This window comes from Plectropomus leopardus, chromosome 18, assembly GCF_026936395.1.
Source record: "Plectropomus leopardus strain MGB_pleo_1.0 chromosome 18, ASM2693639v1, whole genome shotgun sequence".
In the NCBI taxonomy this organism is placed as follows: Eukaryota; Metazoa; Chordata; class Actinopteri; order Perciformes; family Serranidae; genus Plectropomus; species Plectropomus leopardus.
Window position 1 is genome coordinate 16,044,341 of NC_142193.1, and position 21,104 is coordinate 16,065,444.

Genomic DNA, 21,104 nt, shown 5'->3' on the forward strand with positions numbered 1-21,104 from the left:
GCATAAGTCGTTATCAGAGTCAGCAAAAAAAAAAAACATGCATTCCTACTATTTTTGTTGTTCATTCGTAAATGTTAATCCATGACCCAAGCTGAAAATAAGCACAATAGGTTGGCCTTTGGGGAATGGGGAATTACACATATATGTACTCCACTATTCTTTGTTCGCTTCTTTCCAAATGAAGCTCAATATTTATATCGTTGTTACATTGTCTCAGACAGATGAACTCAGATGCAAAAGTTATATAAATGTCATCGCCATAGTTTGCAGCAATGTGCTGAAATCCTGCCTGTGGGAGGGTTTACCCACCAGCAGGACAATGCCCACTCTCATGACCTCCATTTCGCCCCCGTCTGTCCCCTAAATAGAGAATCCAGCGGAGAGGAAACATACAAAGAGATGAGCAAAGACATACAAAGAGAGAGAGAGAGACTTACATGTTCAAAACACTGTTAAATAACACATTGCTGTGATGGAAAAAGAGTTGAGTGAGTTGCTGTAGCCATTTCCTCTCACAATCGCTCCACCCTAACTAGATCAGTTCCTGAAAAGTAGCTCCTGACTTTGCTACCCTGCAAACCTCTGTGTCAGAGGCGTGATTCAGACAGAGAGAGAGAGAGAAACGCCTCCACAGTAAAACTAGTCATCTCAGCATGTCACCTCATTAGAGAGAGCAGATGACGATTCAAAGGGCAGGAGAGCAAGAGAGTGAGGAGAGGTCACTGTATGAGATGAGAAACTAGAGATTCTCCTCCACTCATATTTTATATGTGTATATATTTGACTTGCTGGTATCAGCATATACTGTAGCTTCTTATTCCACGCTCATTCATTTGCCTGGTGGATAATTTTTTTTTTCTTTGCGTTTCTCAACTTTTTAAAAGGCAAAAAGAAGAGAGAACTTCACATTTAAATGTAGAGAGCTTCCAGATTTATGTTTTGGTTGTTTTAACTTACCTCATACAAATCTGGACAGTGTTTCCCGCTTCACCATGGCGGGCAGGTGGAACCTCCTGATACTGGGTGAGTCACAACTGTCATCCATTTGCACAGTAGTTGGGACAGAAAATCATCTGCTGAGAAAGTTTCGAAAATGTGCCGCGCTCAAAGGAAGAGGGAAACTTTCTGGCTGCAGTAGCCTGAAAACTTTTAATAAGAAGTATTTTTATCTGCGTGTTTCTGCTGAAATCTACCACAAAATTTTAGACAAAAAAAAAAAAGATGTTTATGTCACTCATAGTATTACATGTATATCATAAGTAAATGTGTACATTAGTTTGATAGTTGTCTAAAATAAACAAGTCACATCAAAAGTAATTTAAAGTCAAATAAAAAAAACAAATTTAAAACAAAAAATACACCAGAAAATAACCGTAAAATTAAAACAATTCAATACAATTTCTAAATTATTTGTTTTATTACTTTGTTTGACAGCAGTCTTCTTCAAAAACTTAAAGAGTGTCAACATCACAGTACTTACAGATACAGTTCACCCCCAAATAAAAAATACATATTTTTTTCTGTTACCCTCTGTTACCCTTTTTTCTGTTGCCCTCTCTCAAATGTAATAAAATAGATGGCACTCAGCTTGTGGTGCTTAAAACACCAATTTTATGTGTTTTCATTTAAGATTCTGTCTGCAATGTTACATAGTTGGCATGTGTAGTTCAGTAGAAAGAAAATAGTACTGACATGAAACTGCTCACAAAATGGTCTGTGGTTTACCTTGAGCAATTGGGTTGTAATGAAAGCGATGTCCCTTAGTTTGAATTCTGTTGTGTCAATCACTTTTGGGCTGACTGAGAGTTCTTAGCCGCTTGTAGTTACTTGACAAAAAATTAAATGTCCAGAAACGATTCAAAAGGAAAAATGATTGTTTATTTTCCACTTGTTTTGTGTTGATTGTTAAATAAAACTGAAAAAATGGCTTGTTTTGGCTGGTATGAACAATAACATGAAAATAATAAGTAAATGAGGAGAAGACGTCAGGCTACAGAAGGTCTAAAGACTGGAAAGAGACATTGCTGTTGAGTTTTTCAAATGTATTTATGTGGTTTTCTTTAGCTTTGAGTATCTAGCATCTAGTTTGAGTGCCATCTAGTTCCATTAAGTTTGAGAATAGGCAGATATCTCTAAGGCAGATATCTCCAATACTCAGTAATTCACACCAAAACAATCTGGACTGATAAATAGCATTACCATAAGAAGAGAAATATGTATGTATGATCTTGGAGTAAACTGTCCTTTTAATACAAACTGCTCTGCAGCAGTTAGCCTGAAGCACAAAAAAGTGGGAAAAGAGCCCAAATGAATTAAGAGAATAGGAAGGCAAGTGATGCTGAACACTGCATCTCACTATCTGGTCCCAACTGCACAGAGGACCTCTGTTCCTCTGCTTTTAAAGTGATATTTATACACTATGACCTCATTGCACAGCCCCCGCTACCTGTTGCTTGATAGTACCCACAGTCACACAGGAAGAAGTACTATGTGTTGCCATGAGACAACCAAACATTGCAACTTGTGAAAACCCCAAAATATTTCACAATATCACGACCACTATCTAAGCAAGCTACTTTAAAAAAATAATTTTTTTATGTAGTTACACAGATATGAAGCTAATCTTCATCATGATATCAGCTGCTCAAATAGAGGAAAAAAAGCTTATCTGAAAAACATTTTAACAAGTTGGCTTTGCATTACGTAGTTTTGCATGCTGTACTTTTCCAATTACCCTTTACGTCAACCAACAGTCCACGGGGGGGAGGGGGGGTTTCAAGTAGAAAATTCCATTCACCTTAAATGTATTATTATTACTGCAAACACTTGTGCAGCAAATATCTTAAAATGTTATCTAATAATATAAAAACTATCTGCATAACTAGATACCAATTACACAGTCTCACAGAAATGCATGAAATGGACGCAGACTTTTACCAAGGAACAAACGTGTTAAAATTCCATGCTGGCAACATAAAAGCAATGCCAGGAAAACATCATGGTTTTGATCAAAATAGCTGTGTATTGGACATAAGTGATGGTAACTTACGTAATGACATAAAGTACCTACATAACGTATTTTGTGTTGTTACCAAAATTATGGACATAGCTACCATAATCTCTGTGGACTTCTGTTTTAATATCTTGTATTCCGCATTTTGGCCATCGCCGTCTTGTATTTTTTTGGGGGGTGCATTTTAACATGGGGGTCTTTGGGGCTTGCCTCAAGTGGCCATTAGAGGAACTGCAGTTTTTGGCATTTCCATGTTGGCTTCATTTTTCAGCCTTTGTGTTTGCCATTTGGACATCATGTCTGTAAAGTCACCTAACTATATAGAGTTCTGGATTCACAAGGGACACAAACTGTGGTCTCCTGGTTCAAAGTCTGTGTATGTTTGATCAACAGCCTTTCTACACGCCACAGACAGACTTTCTCACTCTTCATACTTAATTTGTGTGTCCATCATCACAAAAAATCCTCACTGACATTCTGTTGGCTTTGTTTTTCATTTTGCCAGCACACATTTTTAACAAACCAAGTGCTTGCCACTACATAAACTGTTGTCAAAACTTTGTGTCTGATTTCACAAATTTATATGGAACCAAGTTTTTAAAGCTAGTATTATGCCTGTTTGTGTTTTCATTGATTAGACAATTTAATTAAGTTGATTGACTGCTTCTTTTGATGATTACACTGGTGTAAACTAATAATGGATGGAAAAAGTAACTTTCTTCCTGTTTCCACTTACTGTACATTACACCCATCTGGTGTCATTTAAGGAACCGCAGAGGACTGACTCTGCACTCTTACAGTCTGAGGATGTAATTCTTTTTTGTGCTTGTGCCATGCCAGCTGATGTTTCCTCATTCATAGGAAGCAGAGATCTCCAGACACCCATGTGTTGTTCGTTTTGTATTATGGTGCAGACACAGTTGGAACAATCTGAGGAAATGAGAGCAAAGAATCAGAAGAAAACCCTTTTCTGCAGAGCCCTTTTTAAAACTCTGCCTGGTGTTATTTATGTGGTCAAACAGATCCTTCAGTGTTGCTATAGCTACACCGAAATATCTTTAGATGATTTTTAAAATAATAGAGTTGGCTTAGATGGGTTATAGTGTAGCAGATGTTACATTAATGCTCAGAAGGCGGTGAACTGTGGACTGACAGTCTTCTGCTTGCTTTTCAGCTCTCAACCTCTCCATCGTCATGGCCCTCTCACAAGCAGATTGCGGTCCAGGAAAAACACTTGTGAAGGATACATGCTATGGTATAAAAAAAACTTATTCAGCATATGACCCACACTGATCATTTGAGCATGTTGTGGCATGTGTACACTTTTATGGTGGTGGTTATACATTCCTTATCTTTGCATTTAGAATTTAGCAACTGAAAACATGTAACGCTGTTTGCTAGATTATCCACTTGAAATCAAATCAAGTATACAAGTGGTATATAAAATGCACTCCGATAACCGATATCTTTGGTATAAAAAGAGTCTCATTTGCACTTATACTTATGTGATCTTTTCCACATCCATGTCTCTTTAATTAAGATACTGATGAATGTGCCGTATTTAAGACCTTCCCTGAAGATCCTGGACATTGTGTAGAGAATTCAGCCTGTATAAACACGATTGGCAGCTACCTCTGCCAATGCTTGCAAGGGTTCGAGTCATCAACAGGGGCTGTGAATTTTTCAGCTGCAACGGCTGTAAAATGTTTGGGTGAGTCATCTCATATATTGAATAAACAAAGAGGCTCTGATTCAAGTTTTATTGAAATTTTACTGTGGCAATTGCCATCTAAATGTAAAATTCCTGTCTTTGTCTTTTAAGATATCAATGAGTGTAGGAGGTACAATGACATCTGTGGACCTAATGCCAAATGCATTAACACAATTCCCAATTACCACTGCATTTGTGAAGATGGGTTTAATACCACTACTGGAGTGAAAGATTTTCAAAAAGGCAACAATGTTACATGTCAAGGTAAGATGCTTATTAGTAGCCTCACTACTGGTATCTTGTGTAAAACACATTGGTGGTTAAGTGATGGTTTCAATAGTAACTAGAGTTACTGCCATATGGTTGTATCCCTCTGCCAACCAGTCAAGTTGCAGTCACAGTTTACATTCACGTGTATGAAAACATGAATGCTTCACACACAACACTCCCCCATCAGCAAATAAGATCTATACAATTAGCACACAGAAGTTTAGTGTCACCAGTTCAGTATCCAACCAAATGTCTTCTCATCTGTTTCTGAAATATAAGTGTTTTTGCAGAACATTATAATGACACAGTGACGTTGAACTGTTAACCTTTTGGATATGAAAAGTCAGCACTCATCGTCAGAGCTGTGATAGTCTGATAGCTGAAATAGACGCAAAACGTGGTACAGCATTGACAGAAAGTTTAAATAATTGATTTTAGTTCTGACCTTTAAGTTAGTTGAGCTGGTTGGTTTAAATGGCCGTTCTGTGTTTTGATTCTACTTTATTTTATTTTATTTTTTCAATCTTTAATTATCTCTTAAAACCTATCAAGTATTATTTTTGGATCTGGACATTCAGACGGACCAGGATATTTATTGTTCCATTAACAATGACTGAAACACACAGTGTGACTATTTCCCTCACCCCGATTTGTTTTCATTTTAGACATATGTATGATTGATAAGACAATCTGCGGAAATGGAACCTGCCACCGTGGATCCAGCGGCCATTACTGTGCATGCCACGCTGGGTTCACTAACCATGGCAACAAAGAGTCTCGCTGCACGGGTAAGGACGCAGCAGCACTTTTTCCATCATCCATCACTGACTCACTGTTTGTTCAGCACAGGATAAGATACATACCTCACAATATGAATGTCATCAGCTAGCACATCTAACAAAACTTCCTGTTTCCTTAGCATTGCACTGTGATGTATTTGAAGATATGGGTAATCTGCAAGAGGTAACACCACACCAAAAGCAAACCTACCACAGCTTAACATATATTTGAAAAGTCTATTGCCTAATATTTCTGTTCATTCTCCCCAAATTTTTCTCTTAGGAACTGCCCTTTGCACGTGATCTTGTGATGCAATTGAAAAAAGTCTGCGAGGACCATACAGAAAGACCTGTTGAGAATCCAACAGGACTGGATGGAAAGAAAATGCTACAGGTATATTTCTGTACAAAAGTCATTATAAAAAAAAACTCTTCAGTTTCTCGGAACCACCACAGTTAAGAGGAAATTCTACCCCCTTCAAGCTCTGTCACGTGGTGTTCAGATGTCTCAACTATGTAGACTGTTTATGTTGACCTGAGGTGGTATGCAGCCTGAAAGTCTGTCGCGCTCTGACTCGGTCTCCTGTTTTTCCCTGCACATGCTCATGTTGCTCGCTTTCCCCCTCCTCTCCTGTTTCTGTAGAGAGTGCTGTCTGTGATCGACGAGCTCTTGTCTGGTAAAGCCATCAATGATCGCACGAAAGTCTCTGCCTTTCTGGGCATAGTGGAGAGCATTCTGGGGCTCATGGGGCCTTTCATTGAGCCCCCCGGGACAAACATATCCTCCACACACACAGGTACAAAGAGAGTTTGTGCAGGTTTATGTAGGACTGGGCAATATGGAGAAAATGAAATTTCACAATATTTTTGAGACAATACCTCGAAACAGATTGTACAACGGTATTGTGGAGTTGCTGAATGGTGGTTTTACAAATATCACCAGAGGCTGGACTCGAGTCATGTGACTTACACTGGAATCAGACACAAGTGAAAAAATTTAATGACTTTAGGCTCAATTGACGGAATCAAAAAATACTTTCAGACTAATTCAATTTGGACTACGTTCACGTTCACTTGTAACTTCACTTTGACTTGAGCCTTTTGACTTAGAAATAATTGATACCTTCCTAAATACTAAACATTAAAAAGTGTTTTATCTAAAAAGTAAAGTGCCATGAATCAACTTATTCCCCTTCATTTCCTGAATCAGCAAACATTAGCACTGTTCATTTTTAGCAAGTCGACACTTGATTCCCTCAGATCCATTTAGTTTGAACAAATCAGACAGCGTCCAGTCAAGTTGCAGGAGAAAACGATGAAGAACTAAATACCAAAGATAATTCAATTTTTATACCAAAAAATATAATAATAATAATAATAATAATAATATGTATAGAGTGCTTTTCAATGTACTCAAAGTCACTTTACAGAAGTCAAAGAAGATCATAAAATAGAATACACTAAAATACACAATAAAAAACATGAAACTTTAAAATTCACTTGACATTAATCGCACATTTAAAGCAACATGTAATTAAAATTAATTGCAGTACGCGGGTGAAAAACCGCAGACAGAGATGAAACAACTTTCAATGAACTTGTATTAATATTGAAAAGCATTCATGACTTTCATAAATTTGAAATATTATTAATCTTTTGTTAAAGTTGCATTACATTTGGTCAAAGGCACATTATAACATGTTTAGGACTTGAAACTTGAAACTCATCAGTAATGTGGCTTTAATGATCACATGGGTAAAGACATATAATACACCAGCTAGAACAGTCTGGTAAGTTCTGAATGTTGCATCACTCAACTGTAATACAGCATTTATATCCAGGAAAAGACAACACTCACAATGTCCAAAATCTAAGATGGCATCTGGTCTTATATCACCATATTGATGTAATATCGATATATTGCCCAGGCCTTGGTTTACACCTCTTTGGATGCAATGTATTTTTTAACAGCTGGTAGCTATCTCATTTGCTGACATTATCTACTGTATTAATTGACAAGCAATGCAAAACAATTTGTCTTTGGATCCAGAGCTGGGGCTACTGGTACATAAGGGGGTTGACATACCTCAGGGAGCTGTGAATATATCATCTAAGCATACTCGGCTGGACATCCAGTTGGAGACAGCTGCTGGGGATCCCTTACATTACCCTGGTAATGACCATCCCTATAACTGACACATTTGTGGTCACTGTCATTAAGATGACTTACAAATCTGCACTAATGAATGTCCACTTAATCCGGCTATGATTGTGACAGGCTTTACAACAGTGTCCTTGCTGAGCTACGCAAACCTGAAAGAGTCTGCAGACGGCTTCTTTAGTGGGATGGAGCCACAAGTGAACCACAGCTATGAGATTGACTCTAAAGTCATGACTGCCACCGTTAGCAACAGAAACACAAAGCACCTCGAGAAACCTGTCAAGTTGACTTTCCACCACCTCAAGGTAGATTAAAGTTCAATGTTAGAATAATAATCTATCTCTACTGTGAAATATTACATCTATTATCTCTGTTTTGTTTCTCAGCCAAATGAATACAACCACACCTGTGTGTTCTGGGATTCCTCGGTGGACGGAGGCTCATGGTCGGCTCGTGGCTGCTATGTGATGGAGTCCAACTCTGAATACACTGTGTGTTCCTGCAACCATCTGAGCAGCTTTGCTGTCCTCATGGCGCTCTATGATATCGAGGTTAGAACATGGCAAATTATGATGCTTATAGTTTATATAGTTTAAACCTCAAGGTCCAGCCTGTAAGATTTAGGGGGATTTAGTGGCATCTAGTAGTGAGGATTACAACAAGGTAAAACTTCTCCCAGTAAGATTTCCTGCAGACTTACAAATCAGCATTTCTCCAATGCTGTTCAACATGTCGGAGACGGCCAAGTTCCTGCCAATATCTGTTCACCTTATTTTCTGATAGCTAATTATTCTGACAATTAGAAGGTTTTTACCAGGAGACGAACAATTCACACAGGTCTTTTTCCTCTCCTAAACCGGTAAAATACTGAAAACATTTAAGAAAAAAAAAAAATCAGTGTTTTGCTAACTATGGTGATCGATGCGAAAACATAAATAGACCTGTCTAGAGCCAGTGTTTGGTTTGACCATGCAGGGCTGCGGTGGAAACATTGCAATGCAACAACCCTTTGCAGACGAGAACGCGCAGCTATGCACTCAAGAAAACTTACTTATTAACTCATATTTCATTTTCACCAGCATATCTCTGTATATCCAAGACACTGGACCTTTACGTCTGTTTCTGTGCACTTTGATGTAACCCCTGTCTCTTACCTCCACAACAGAACAAGTTTGAGCTGCAGCTGATCACCTTGGTGGGTCTGTCCCTCTCGCTGATTTCCCTGTTTATGTGCATCCTGACCTTCTCGCTGATTCGCTCCATTAAAAGCTCAAGAACCACCATCCACCTGCACCTCTGCATTAGCCTCTTCATTGCCAACATCATCTTCCTCGCAGGCATCACTCGCACGGAGAACCGGGTAAATATTTCTGTAACTTGCACTGTCAGAACGCCTGCACTGTCCATGTGAGTGCAGTAAAAGTTTCTGACATCTTCAAATACAGCAGAGGAGAGCAGATACTGAGTAACAGCACAGCTACTGAATGATTTATGTAGGTGCTGAAGGTTTATAAACAACAATTCTGCAAGCAGCTTCTCCCTATTTCTTCCCCCCGTTTCCCAGCATCCTTTGTCCTTTTTTCACCACTGTCATCCTGATCTTCATCTTCCTCCCTGTTGTATTAGGTTGGCTGTGCCGTGGTAGCTGGGCTGCTGCATTTCTTCTTCCTGGCAGCATTTTGCTGGATGTGTCTGGAGGGCATACAACTCTTCAGGATGGTAGTCCTGGTCTTTAACACCAACTTCAAAATGCTCTACATGATGGCAGGTGGCTATGGAGTCCCAGCTTTTATTGTCGCTATCTCTGCTTTAGTTAATGCCAAGGGATATGGCACCAAGAGACAGTAAGTTTCCCCCCAACCGATGCTGATCTTGTTTCATTTTTTTTCTTTATAACTGAATTGTGTTGACATCGTTTGCTCAATAAACTCTCAACATGCTTTGCAGTTGTTGGTTACACCAGGAGTTCATTTGGAGTTTCTTTGGCCCTGTCTGCGTCATCGTCATAGTGAGTAAGAGAGGAAGTATTGAGTTTTAAAAATACTAACAATCCTTAAATTGATTTCTTCTTTTTTGCTCTCTTTTAGATCAACATTTTCTTCTTCCTCATCACTGTGTGGAAGCTGGCACAGAAGTTCTCAAGTCTCAACCCCGACTTTAACAACCTGCAGAAAATAAAGTGAGTGAGCACAAGCAACAATCAGGCACATAATCAGGCATCTATATAGACATAGGAGTAGATTTTGGGGAGAACGCAGGGGACATGTCCCTCTTAATATTTAGATCATGTGTATTTGCAAAGGCATAAACTGGTGGATTAAAAGAAGAAAAATTAAGAGCTTGATGCTCACAATTTCCAAGGGGAGGATCCCAACCCCCTATTTTTTTTTTTATAAAGGGGAACAATAGTAAAATATTATATCGACAATATGTTGAGTGAAAATAATATGAGCATAGGTAGCGTATATTTCCTTTTAGGGGAGAGATTTGTTTGTTTTTATATATATATATATATATATATATATATATATATATATATATATATAATACAATATATATATATATTTATTTGATTTTATTGAAGTGAATTAAATGAGGATAAAAACATCAAATGTAGCAGCCTCCAGTGTTGACATCAGATATCTTCGCCCTTGGCTGTATATGTGAGCATATTTGACATGTGGACCCTCACATTTTCTATAACGCTGTTTCTTCCACTTAAGAAAAATTAAATAAATACATAAATTCTCTCCATTTAAGTAAGCCTTTTCCTGTTACACTGCCTCAGATTGGACCTGTGTGTATCTTTGTTGCCTCCTGCAGGGCGTTCACCTTTACTGCAGTGGCTCAGCTGTGTTTGTTGGGCATCATGTGGATCTTTGGCTGTTTCCAGTTTAATGAGGGCACAATAGTCACGTCCTACCTTTTCACCATCTTTGGCAGCTTTCAGGGTGTGATGCTCTTTGTCATGCACTGTCTGTTTTCCAAGCAGGTCGGTGACGCTCATCTCAAACATAAAAGAACAAGCGCTACTGCTTTTTGCGGTATCACAACTCAGTGTGTCCTCTGATTTTAGGTGAGGGAGGAGTATGGAAACATCCTGTCCAGATTCTGTGCACCTTGGAAGAAGAGCTACTCAGAGTTCAGTTACTCCAACACCAGCAAAGCTCAAGTAAGCAGTAACTTGCATTTCTTCACAGTGTCTCTGATTCAGGTGGAATAATGAGAGGTTAAACTGTATTATCCAAAAATGTTGCAGTTCACAGTTGCTCAAAAACAGTCAGACAATTTTGACTGATAAACAACACCACGTGTCAAAGGAATTCTTTTTTTTGTTTTGGGGATAAACTGTCCCTTTAAGTAAGAGATACCTTGATTACTCACCAAGCAACAGTAAAATGAAGTCAAACATTTAGTATGCATGTGGACAGCATAGTTTAACATTCGATCTGTAATTAGATTGCTTAATAGAGTTAATGCAATTAAATCATTGGAAGATTAATTTGGAAATCTTCCAAAGGGAAACACACAATTCAGGGTTTGATGATGACGAGGTACCACAGGAGATGTAAGGTGTGTGAGCCTGTCTTGATGAACGAGCACTTAAAGTGTCTGTTAAGACTTGATCATGGCTTTTCTCTCCCTTCTGTGGCCCTAAGGGATCCAAGAGCACCCATGACACAGCAGAGTCTCGTATCTGAGGAGCTAAATAGCGACGTGGGAGCAAGGTCTGATTTATTTCCCGGAGACACACCGCCTAATGCTGAGCTACCATTTCAATGCACTGGTTTGCTTCACTGCAAAATGTTGTAAATGGTATCCTTTGTTGTATTTTCTTTGCATTTTCATTGTTCACTGTATTTGAAGCTACGTATTTAAAATGCAGCTGATCGCTGTTCTAATTAAATACAAATTAAGGATTTCCTTTTTAATGAGAACATGAGAGATGATACTCCACAGTGAGTGTTTGCGCTTTACTTTCATGCACACAAGTACTGGAGTATTTGTCAAGTGGTAAATAATGTCACTTGTTTTGATTATATATATATATATATATATATATATATATATATATATAAACATGTTTTGATTTATTCATGTGGGAAAAAAACAAAAAAATTTGGACCAAAGTAATCATATTATTAATACCTGTTTTATCAGGTACATGTAATATGGCTGGTTATATCATCCAGGTACTACTTAATTCAACCAAAGACAATCTGAAAGACATTTCTGAGGCAAGCACTTTTTTCTGTATAACTTATCTGCCATATTTAAAATGATATTATTGAAAAATGACCAACAAAAATGAGGACAAATATGAAACAGAGATGAATTTTAAAGATATGTCTGTGTATATATTGCTGGGCAATTCATTGTGTATAACTGTAAGTGATTGCATTTGTCCATTTAGCGTGCTGTAATATGTTAAATGTATCTATATATTTGAGAAGAGGTTATTCAGAAATTCACTGTTCAAAGATAAATTGTGTTATTATAATATAGAACAGTGGCTCTCAACCATTAGACTCACATTCAATCCCAGACCCCCATTCTGTCAGATTTCACAGCAGGGATCTCCGCCTGAAAAGATTTTGCTTGTTAGATAAAATTAAGACCTGAATACTAGAGTTGCCATCTACAGTTGAGGAGATAAATGTGGTGGAAGTGAAACCTATGATCAGAGTAGTCAGTCATACGGCTCTCAATAGAATTAAATAGTGAAAATAAGCTATTCCACATTTTTCTGGGAACCCCTTGACAAACCCCTGGTTGAGAACCACTGTGTTAGAGTATTGATACTGTTGTAAGCACTGGTTTTTAGCACAAGTTTGGGCTATTTGAACGATGTTTAATGAACTTTTGTTCTGTGTTTCAGATTTACGTTTTCTGTCTTTTACAATGTAAATAATATAAGACGGTCTTTTCATACTTTTTTGCCTCTCCTGGAAGTTTTAAATTAAATAAATATTCTATTGCACATTGTGTTTGAGAGCATTTCCAAGCGTGACCTTGAATTATTTTGTTCAATAAAAAGATAAGAAATCACTCTTAAAAATAATCTTTTTAAAAACATTTCTTTATATCAGAGCACAGAAAAAGCACCAAAACATCAACAAACAAAGAGTAGTTAAGTTAAGAGTTTTGTTTAAGAGCATACAGAGAGTCAGTGCGTAACCCAATATGACATTATCTTCATTTCTACCTTAATGTCTGACACTGTCTTATCTGCTTACTGCTGGACCATAGTTTTTTTTTTGGCTGTTTGGCGTGAAGATAGAAATAGTTAGCATAAAGGAAATAGAAGATTATCTTCTCTTCCTTCCTGTTTGTTTGGGATGTTGGTCTCTAAAACAACTCTGAAGTCTCAAAACTGCTACTTCAATTTTAATGAGCAAACAGACAATAATGCAATAATTAATAATTGCAATAGTCTAAGAAAAATTGTACTGTATACTATTTCAGTGCAGATTAAACTGAGTAAACACTATAAACCTTGGTAGAGTTGCTGATGATGTATCCTTGATGCATCTGCATACCAGAAACCTCTGAGGCTCTTTCAGGCTCCTCTGATGTGCGTCTCTGTGCTCGCTGTATGTTTATGTGATGTACTGTGGGTGATAATTGTCATGTCACCAGCTGAACTGCAGACTCAAGTTTCTCTCTGCTTTTAGGGAAATATAATTATCATTGAGAATTTCAGAGAGTAAGAAAATGTTAGTAATAGCTGACTTTTTTCAGTGTTGAATTATTCAGCTCTCACTGGATCAATACTACAAAATGAAAGTGATGGCTAATATAATCTCTGGTTCAAAAGATCAGCAGGGAAGATGAATAGATGGAAGGACCACTTCCAGAGGGGGTGAAGAGGATGGAAAATGCAGATCCGGTATGTCGAGATAAAATAGCTGTCAAGCCTCCAGAGAGAGAAAAAGCTGGACCAGGGAGAATCTGTCAGTGAGTCAGGAGAAAACAAAGGGAGGAGAACGGGAGCAAATGTTTGTGAACAATAGTGAACGTGGCAGCTCTGCGGACAAGAAAGATACATTTGCCCTTTCTTATTTACTCTGAGCCATCCCGAATAATCCTGTGTTCATCTGGAGTCATCTGAAGGTGAGTTTCATTCATTATGCATAACTATTTTATGGTAATTTACCTCACAGATAGGCCTATAGCACATTATTCTCAGGTAGCAAATTAGTGTAAAGAAGCATGAATCTGTAGGAAAGCTTGGATTCCTCCTCGATTTCATCTATTTAATCCATTTTTATTATGAATGAGAGCTGCAAGGCATTAGAGACAATTTTAGACATCCTGATTAGGGTGTTTAAGACATGGATAATGCAGAGGGAGCGCTGCCCCGAGGTCAGAAGTTCCTGTATTATACCTGAATTGTTAAGAAAAGCTTTGTTCTGTTTTGAAGTAAAAAAAAAATCAAGATGGTTGGAGTAACAGCTTTGATATTTGAGAGAAGCTCCATTATCCATCTGAGGACACTCCCTTATAAATTATAACTCGGTCAACCAGTCACCTTTCCTTTATTATAACATCCTCCCAGTCCTCATGTAACCCCTGTATTCCTTTTTATCATGCAGTTTCCCCTGTAATATCCTCACAACTCTCCAGGGAAAACACCTCTCTCTGTGAAAGATTGCGGACTATTGATGAAGTAAGAGAGAGGTAACAGAAGGAAATGCAAAAGAAAAAAATACCATAAATAAATAAAGACATGATAAAACTAATGGTCTGCCAGGTCAGCTGTGAGTTAGTGGTGCAGACGCAAAGAGAAACTGTGGAGTTTATTTTCTTTTTTATGAGCACCAAGAGTCTTTTTTTCCTTTTGTTTTTTTTTTGTTTTTTTTCTTTTTGAAGGTCTCTAAACTCAGATAACAGTCTATGAGAAGGTTGCTAACAGCAGACAGGTTGCAAGATTCAAAGGATTCTCATTGTCACCAAAAGATAGGGGAAACTGCTGAATTTACTTTGCTGCTTTGGCTTACTTTATGTTTTCTTATATAAAGAAATGTCAGCCCTTGAAATCTTTTGCCACTGGAGTGCTCTTGAAAGATTTCTACCCACGTATAAGTTTAAGCACGATTGCTGTTGCCCCCAGTAAAAGGCTGAGTCTGGAGAGTGAGAATCAATTAACATGTTGCAAATATCAAACCCAGTACCTGATGCATGATGATGCATAACAATAGGATTAACTGCTAATGCACGTTGCCTGCATCCTGTTGATTTAGGTTTAATGACATCACATATCATGGAGAAAATCAAATACAAAAGTGTTGTTGCTCAAATTTTCAGTTCAATACAGGAGCATAGCCAGATGTTGTAAACATTCTGTGCATAGGGGGAGATTTTCTTTCCCCATTTACAACAACTATAAGTACTATTTTATAGAATCCATAAAGGTCTGGACACTGTTTGGGAAAAATCATACACCGTAAAAGAACAGACTGCTGTTTTGAAGCCTCAGGTCCGGCATTTCGGCCAAAACAGTGATTACTTTTGGAGCCAGAAATGACCATATTTGGACAAAAGGATCGAGGAGGAGGAGCGAGGGGTGGATTTGACTGAGAAGCTGTGGAAACTATTGGCGGATAGTCTGTCACTCAAAGCAAGCATGCCCTTCATCGTGTGTAACTTTAATTCTTAATAAAATGTAAAAAGGAGTTTCATAAAAAAAAAAATACCCTTATGAAAGGGAAAAATAGCTAATGAAACCAAAATTGTTTTTGTACGTGGCTGTAAACATGTTTATTTCTGCTGTAAAGTTGGGAATTTTAACATGGGTGTCTACAGGGACTGATTCTATTTTGGAGTCAGCCTCAAGTGGACGTTAGAGGAACTACAGTTTTTGGCACTTTATATTGGCTTTATTTTTCAGTCCTGGGGGTTGCCACTAAGGAAAAGCTTAAAGCCTCCAAGGAGAAAAATCACCACGTGGAGCCTACATCCTATTCTGTTTTTCAGCTGTCTTTATCATTTGGAAATCATAACACAACAAATGTTGATGATCACTAGTTTTCCCTCTTGCCACCTAAAAAGAGACAAAATTACATAACAGGTGGGGTAGGAATTTGATGCAAACAGCATTGATAATCTTGAAATCTTTTTTGTAATACTATGCAGGTGTAGAGTTCGCAGAATGAATGTCTGGCTGACAAATCTGCTTATCCATCCCATAATACTATGTTCTTTTTTAATTGCAATTCAATAATCCCCCCAAAAAATGCAAAGTAAATGTGATCTTCAATAGTCTAAATTTAACATTAGGCCAACAGAATGACATCAGTTTGATTATAGTAGATGTCTTTAGGGAACAGCATAGTAGGATAAACAACATGGGCATAGATTATAATCTAAGTGGCACAAAGCTGAAGGTATTTTAAAAAACTAAAAGATTCAAGGCTTTTCAGAAACTATGTGGGACTGGAGCCCCCGAACCCCCCCTACTGCTCTGCCTCTGATTAAAAAACCATCCACATGTTTATCTTCTCTTTAGTTTCGGTTCAAAGCATCTTAAATGGCGATTACAACAAAAAAATTGTGAGTGATTCTATGTTATTATGTATCCCACATTTAAAGACCCAAACTCTCTCTCCCCAACACAAACTGAATCACACTGATGCCATTCTGACAGTTCAGCCAAAACCAAAATAATGAAGGAGTAATGAGTTAGGAAACTAGTCAAGTGAGGAGTTGTGGAGCAGAACCAAAAGATAAAAGAGCAAAGTAGGTGGAGAGATCTGAGGAGTGCCGAGAAATGTGATGAAAAGAAGAACTTTGTGAACGGGCACACATAACGCCTGGTTTTAGAGTCTGTTGTGCAAACTAACCAAATAACATCAGCAGAAATGACATAACTTCCCTACATGTACACACCACAAACAGCAGTAACATTTGTTTCAAGTTTGACAATCCTCTCCTCAAGACATCCACTTGGCACAGGTGCATACACAGTATTTTCTGTATTTAAACCTGAGGCCTTTGTCATGTTTCACCACATATCTTAATAGCAGCATTGCACCTGTTTTAAAATAGCTGCTCTAGGTACCTATTAATTTAAAATTGATTTTAAGATTATTTTATTGGCTTGACATGGTTTTAAGATATGTATTTGCTAGATCCCCCAGAGTTCAGCGCAAGACCCAGGGCAAGGCCATTTTTAGGCATATGACCCCAACCTATGGAGCTGCTTCCTGGGGGACCTGAGGGTGGCATGGATATCTAAAAAAACAAAGAACAAAAAACAATTTAAAATATGACTTTTTTCCTGCCTCTTAGCTATTATGCGTCTAATTTGACTTGCAATTTATTGTTATTTCTTATTTTACGATTATGTTTTGTTTTTTCATTTTTGTGTTTTTCATGTAAAGGTCCATTGTGTAGGATTTAGGGGGAAATATAGGCAAAAAAGGGATTTTAATGTCATAAGATTTTTTTTTTTTGTGAGTGTATAATCACCTAAAAAGAAAAATAGTTGTTTTTCATTACCCAGGAATGAACCATCTGCATAAGAAGTGAGTCAAAGTCTATGGAAATTATCGTCTGTAGATGGGGACATTGACATTGGTAGGCCATTGTAGTTAGCAGCCCCTTGGCAACAAGTGCATCGGAATAACGCAGACTTTTTAAACATAAAACTACTTTAATCTGTGTTTTTACTGGTTTACATCACAGGGTCTGTTTGCAAGGAAGAGACCTTTGTGGATCATTATGATCATAATAAGAAAAAAACTCAGAAAGTCTGGATCAGAAATACTACTGGATGGAAACTGCTTTACTCTGTTTTAACCATTTTAAACCACCTGGTGTGTTTGTTTTGGAGAGGAGGAGACCCCTGGGTATAATTTGGCCTCAGGTAGAAACCTCCTGAACACTGAAGGAATTTTAACCAGGACAAGTTTCAACAGGTTGCAGTCTGCAATCCCTTGCTCTGGATGCCACAAAATCCCCCTAAATCCTCCTAAATCTTATTCACTGGACCTTTAAACTCATGTTCTTTCTAACTGGCTTTGATTTCATTTCTTGTGCTCAAAAAGCATGGGGGGATCCAGATGACAAAAAAAACTAGTTGCTGGACAAGAGGTAATACAGAAGAAAAAAACAAAGTCTGAACAATAGATTCTGCTCCCATAAATATTTAATTGAGTTACCATCGAGGTGCGTTTGGAGCTATATGCTCATCATCAGACATGTGGTGTACATGTGCCATGACGTGCTATATAAATAAAATTTAATTTTATTTCCACTATCTGTTACTGTCAGGTGTATAAAGACAAAGACACCCTGCACAGTTCTTGAAATATCCTACAAATGTGACACACTGCAATAAACACATAGCTGGAGACCGATGATTCATTTGTAATTTCCATGAGCAGTCATGTTTTTTTAAAGTTTGTATTTGTGAGAGTGTATCCATCTATGTATTCCAGGCAAGCAATTCTGCGTGCATGTGTTTGCATGAAACTGGTCAAAAAAAATCTCTGCAGGGCTTCATCCACTCATCATCCACTTCATTACTGTATGCACAGCAGTTGCTCTTCTAATTAATGGCTAAACCCAAGTGTCATCTGCAGACCACTTGTTGTAATCAGTCTTTGAGTGGCCCAGAGAAGCTTATATCATACTATTCATTAGTACATCATTTTGCATTAAGTCTGCTTTGTTGTCCTGCTGTCTGTGAATCACTTGAGACTGTTTAGATTACAAACCAAGATGACATGAAAACATTGGCTAAAAATGATCACTCTGTGGCTTTGTTTGAACTAATCAAAGTATTTTAACTCTGCCTGTAATTCTCTGCAGATGACAATGAAGATGAGGACACCATCTGTACTCATGACCTCATTCTCCACCTATTCTACGCCGTCCATCCTCCACCAGAACCTGGCGATCAACTCCTCTGAACAGCCTAGTCCCTGGCTGAACACCAGTACGTGGCCACCCGTCAGATCTTCAGGTTTAGGAATGTCCTGCTTCACTATGACATTTGGCGCCATCTCCAACCTCACAGCTCTGGGCCTCCTGTTTAAGTCCCGTGTCCGATTACGCCGCCAGTCCAGAGCACCATTTCTGCTTCTAACAGTGGCTTTGCTTTTGGCTGACCTGACAGGTCATGTGACCCTAGGTGCCTTTGCTTTGCATCTGCACATGGATCAGAAGTATAAAACACAGGCCATGAAGCCCACTAAGGAATTCTGTCAGATTTTTGGGGCATGTATGGTGTTTTTAGGCTTATGTCCTTTGCTGTTGGGTTGTGCCATGGCAGTAGAACGCTGTGTGGCCATCACACAGCCCTTTTTCCACGCTACTATGATCACACTGGGTCACGTGTGGCGAGTTGTATTATTTCTGTCCTTTCTTGCACTTGTGCTGGCACTTCTACCTTTAATTAATGTGGGGACTTACACGACCCAGTCTCCTGGGACATGGTGTTTCTTGCCTCTCCATGGTCCACAGTCTACAGCTGACACCATTCTGGTTCTGGCCTTCTCATGTCTGGGCCTCACAGCACTCACTCTTTCCCTACTCTGCAACATCCTGAGCGTTCTGGCATTGCTTCAGGCCAGAATTAAGTCCCACAGTGTCAACACAAAATCAGCAGCTCGCTGCAGCACTCGACGTGCATCGTCCACGTCTTCCTCCTCGTTTTGTTCGTTGGATGTGGAGATGATGGTGCAACTGGCAATGATCACTGTGGTTTCCTGTGTTTGCTGGGGCCCCTTTCTTGTGAGTACTACTCTTTTAGAATGCATAATTTGTTTATAGATGTGTTTTCATCAGGTAATTTTAATGATATTGTAAATGTTAAACATAGAGACACAAAACAACTTCTCAGAGACTCAAAATGACAAATTAGAGACAGAAAACAACGTTAAAAATACTCAGAAGTGAGTACAGATATACAAAACCTGAGAAAGATGCGTAACAACTGCAATTAGACATAAAAAATGAAACAAAAAACAAAAAAACAAAGAGAGTCTAAACATATATAAAGTCTGTGGGTGGGTTTCCATTACAGATTTGTGCAAAACTTAAGTGACATTTTCAAAATGCAGATAAATTACAATTGCGAGATGACTAGGTTTCCACTGAGTGATAGGCCTGTTATGTAACTTCTCTTTCTGTGTTATGCGGCTTCTCCTCTCGCAATAACATGTAAAGCATGGCGATGGACTTCAAAACATTGGCAGGTTTCTATTGCAGCCACCTCACTAGCTGTCATTATTTCCAAACGAAGGCAACATAAGCATGTTACCTGAGCGATAATGTAAAGGTAAGCCCCTTGTATGTGGGAGTGGCCACGTATGAGTCGGTCATTAGTTTTATGAATCACCTGCAATACTAGCCCATGCAAGCGTAAAAACTTTTTTGCAATAAATGGGAGTTTTTTTAAAACTGACACATTTCTATCTGAAACCCGCCTTGTCTGTCTTGCCCCTATGTAGAAGAGGTGGTGGAGCCTTCTGCATGTTTGTGCCTGGGGGCCTGTTTTCTCATAACCCGCCCATGATGGTCAAGTAAGAGCTCTACCTCTAGTGTCTCTATGTGTCTCTGTGTTTTACAGATCCAGATTCTTTTGATGCAGTTCAACCAAAGGATCTCAGCTGGTGAGAAAGACAGGCTCATGCTTCTGGGCTTGCGTATGGCCGCCTGGAATCAGATCTTGGACCCTTGGGTTTACATCTTACTGAGGAAGGCAGTGCTTTTCAAAGGTTGCTGTGCTGTCTACACACAGAGACCTTCAGAGAAAGAAAATAGGTCCAGTGCAGACAGGCCAGCCTCCAGTCTGCAATGACCATGTTGCTCTTGGACTTTTTTTCTTATGGACTTAAATAAATTATCTCTTTCGTGCGTGTTGTGAAAAAATAAAAGTAAACTTTGCCGTGTTATTTTCTGCAATGCTTAGTGTCCATATTCAGCAAGCCAAGCTCCTACAAAGCAGCAGTGTGAATAAGGGATGGCAGCAGACTTCCCCAACATTTAGTTAGTAGTCTGTGCCGGTGCGGCTATCCATAGCATCCACCTGCAAAACTGTTTGCTGGGCATCCGGGCGGGGTTAGTATCGCCCAATCAGAATTGAGAAAACCTTGACAAGCGTCGAATTCATCCAATGGCTGACCTGCTTCAGAACGCTTACACCCGGGTGGGCAGGGCTTC

General features: G+C 38.6%; 2 protein-coding genes across 2 annotated transcripts; both read left to right on the forward strand.

Moving 5' to 3' along the window:
- The first annotated feature begins 617 nt into the window (after positions 1-617).
- On the forward strand, positions 618-12,932 carry adgre5a (adhesion G protein-coupled receptor E5a). The gene is made up of 18 exons (XM_042504796.2): positions 618-1,023; positions 4,188-4,268; positions 4,554-4,724; positions 4,836-4,988; positions 5,660-5,782; positions 5,914-5,957; positions 6,057-6,167; positions 6,417-6,570; positions 7,824-7,946; positions 8,052-8,239; positions 8,321-8,485; positions 9,100-9,294; positions 9,561-9,778; positions 9,882-9,942; positions 10,022-10,113; positions 10,758-10,926; positions 11,011-11,106; positions 11,594-12,932. Exons 1-18 carry the CDS (start codon positions 993-995, stop codon positions 11,633-11,635), a joined length of 2,217 nt encoding a protein of 738 aa, XP_042360730.2. The 5' UTR covers positions 618-992; the 3' UTR covers positions 11,636-12,932.
- A 674-nt stretch (positions 12,933-13,606) lies between these two features.
- Positions 13,607-20,885, forward strand: ptger1c (prostaglandin E receptor 1c (subtype EP1)). Its single transcript, XM_042504370.2, has 3 exons — positions 13,607-14,048; positions 18,750-19,673; positions 20,512-20,885. The coding sequence occupies exons 2-3, from the start codon at positions 18,750-18,752 to the stop codon at positions 20,740-20,742; spliced, it is 1,155 nt and encodes a 384-aa protein (XP_042360304.2). The 5' UTR covers positions 13,607-14,048; the 3' UTR covers positions 20,743-20,885.
- Positions 20,886-21,104: the final 219 nt, after the last annotated feature.

What these genes read in the sequence shown, in the direction of transcription:
- ptger1c (XM_042504370.2), top strand. Translation starts at nt 18,750, where the DNA reads ATGACAATGAAGATGAGGACACCATCTGTACTCATGACCTCATTCTCC. An exon ending in TTTGCTGGGGCCCCTTTCTT is followed by an intron (nt 19,674 to 20,511) that starts GTGAGTACTACT and finishes TGTGTTTTACAG; the next exon opens with ATCCAGATTCTTTTGATGCA.
- adgre5a (XM_042504796.2), top strand. Translation starts at nt 993, where the DNA reads ATGGCGGGCAGGTGGAACCTCCTGATACTGG. An exon ending in TGGCGCTCTATGATATCGAG is followed by an intron (nt 8,486 to 9,099) that starts GTTAGAACATGG and finishes CCTCCACAACAG; the next exon opens with AACAAGTTTGAGCTGCAGCT. An exon ending in TCACTCGCACGGAGAACCGG is followed by an intron (nt 9,295 to 9,560) that starts GTAAATATTTCT and finishes CTGTTGTATTAG; the next exon opens with GTTGGCTGTGCCGTGGTAGC.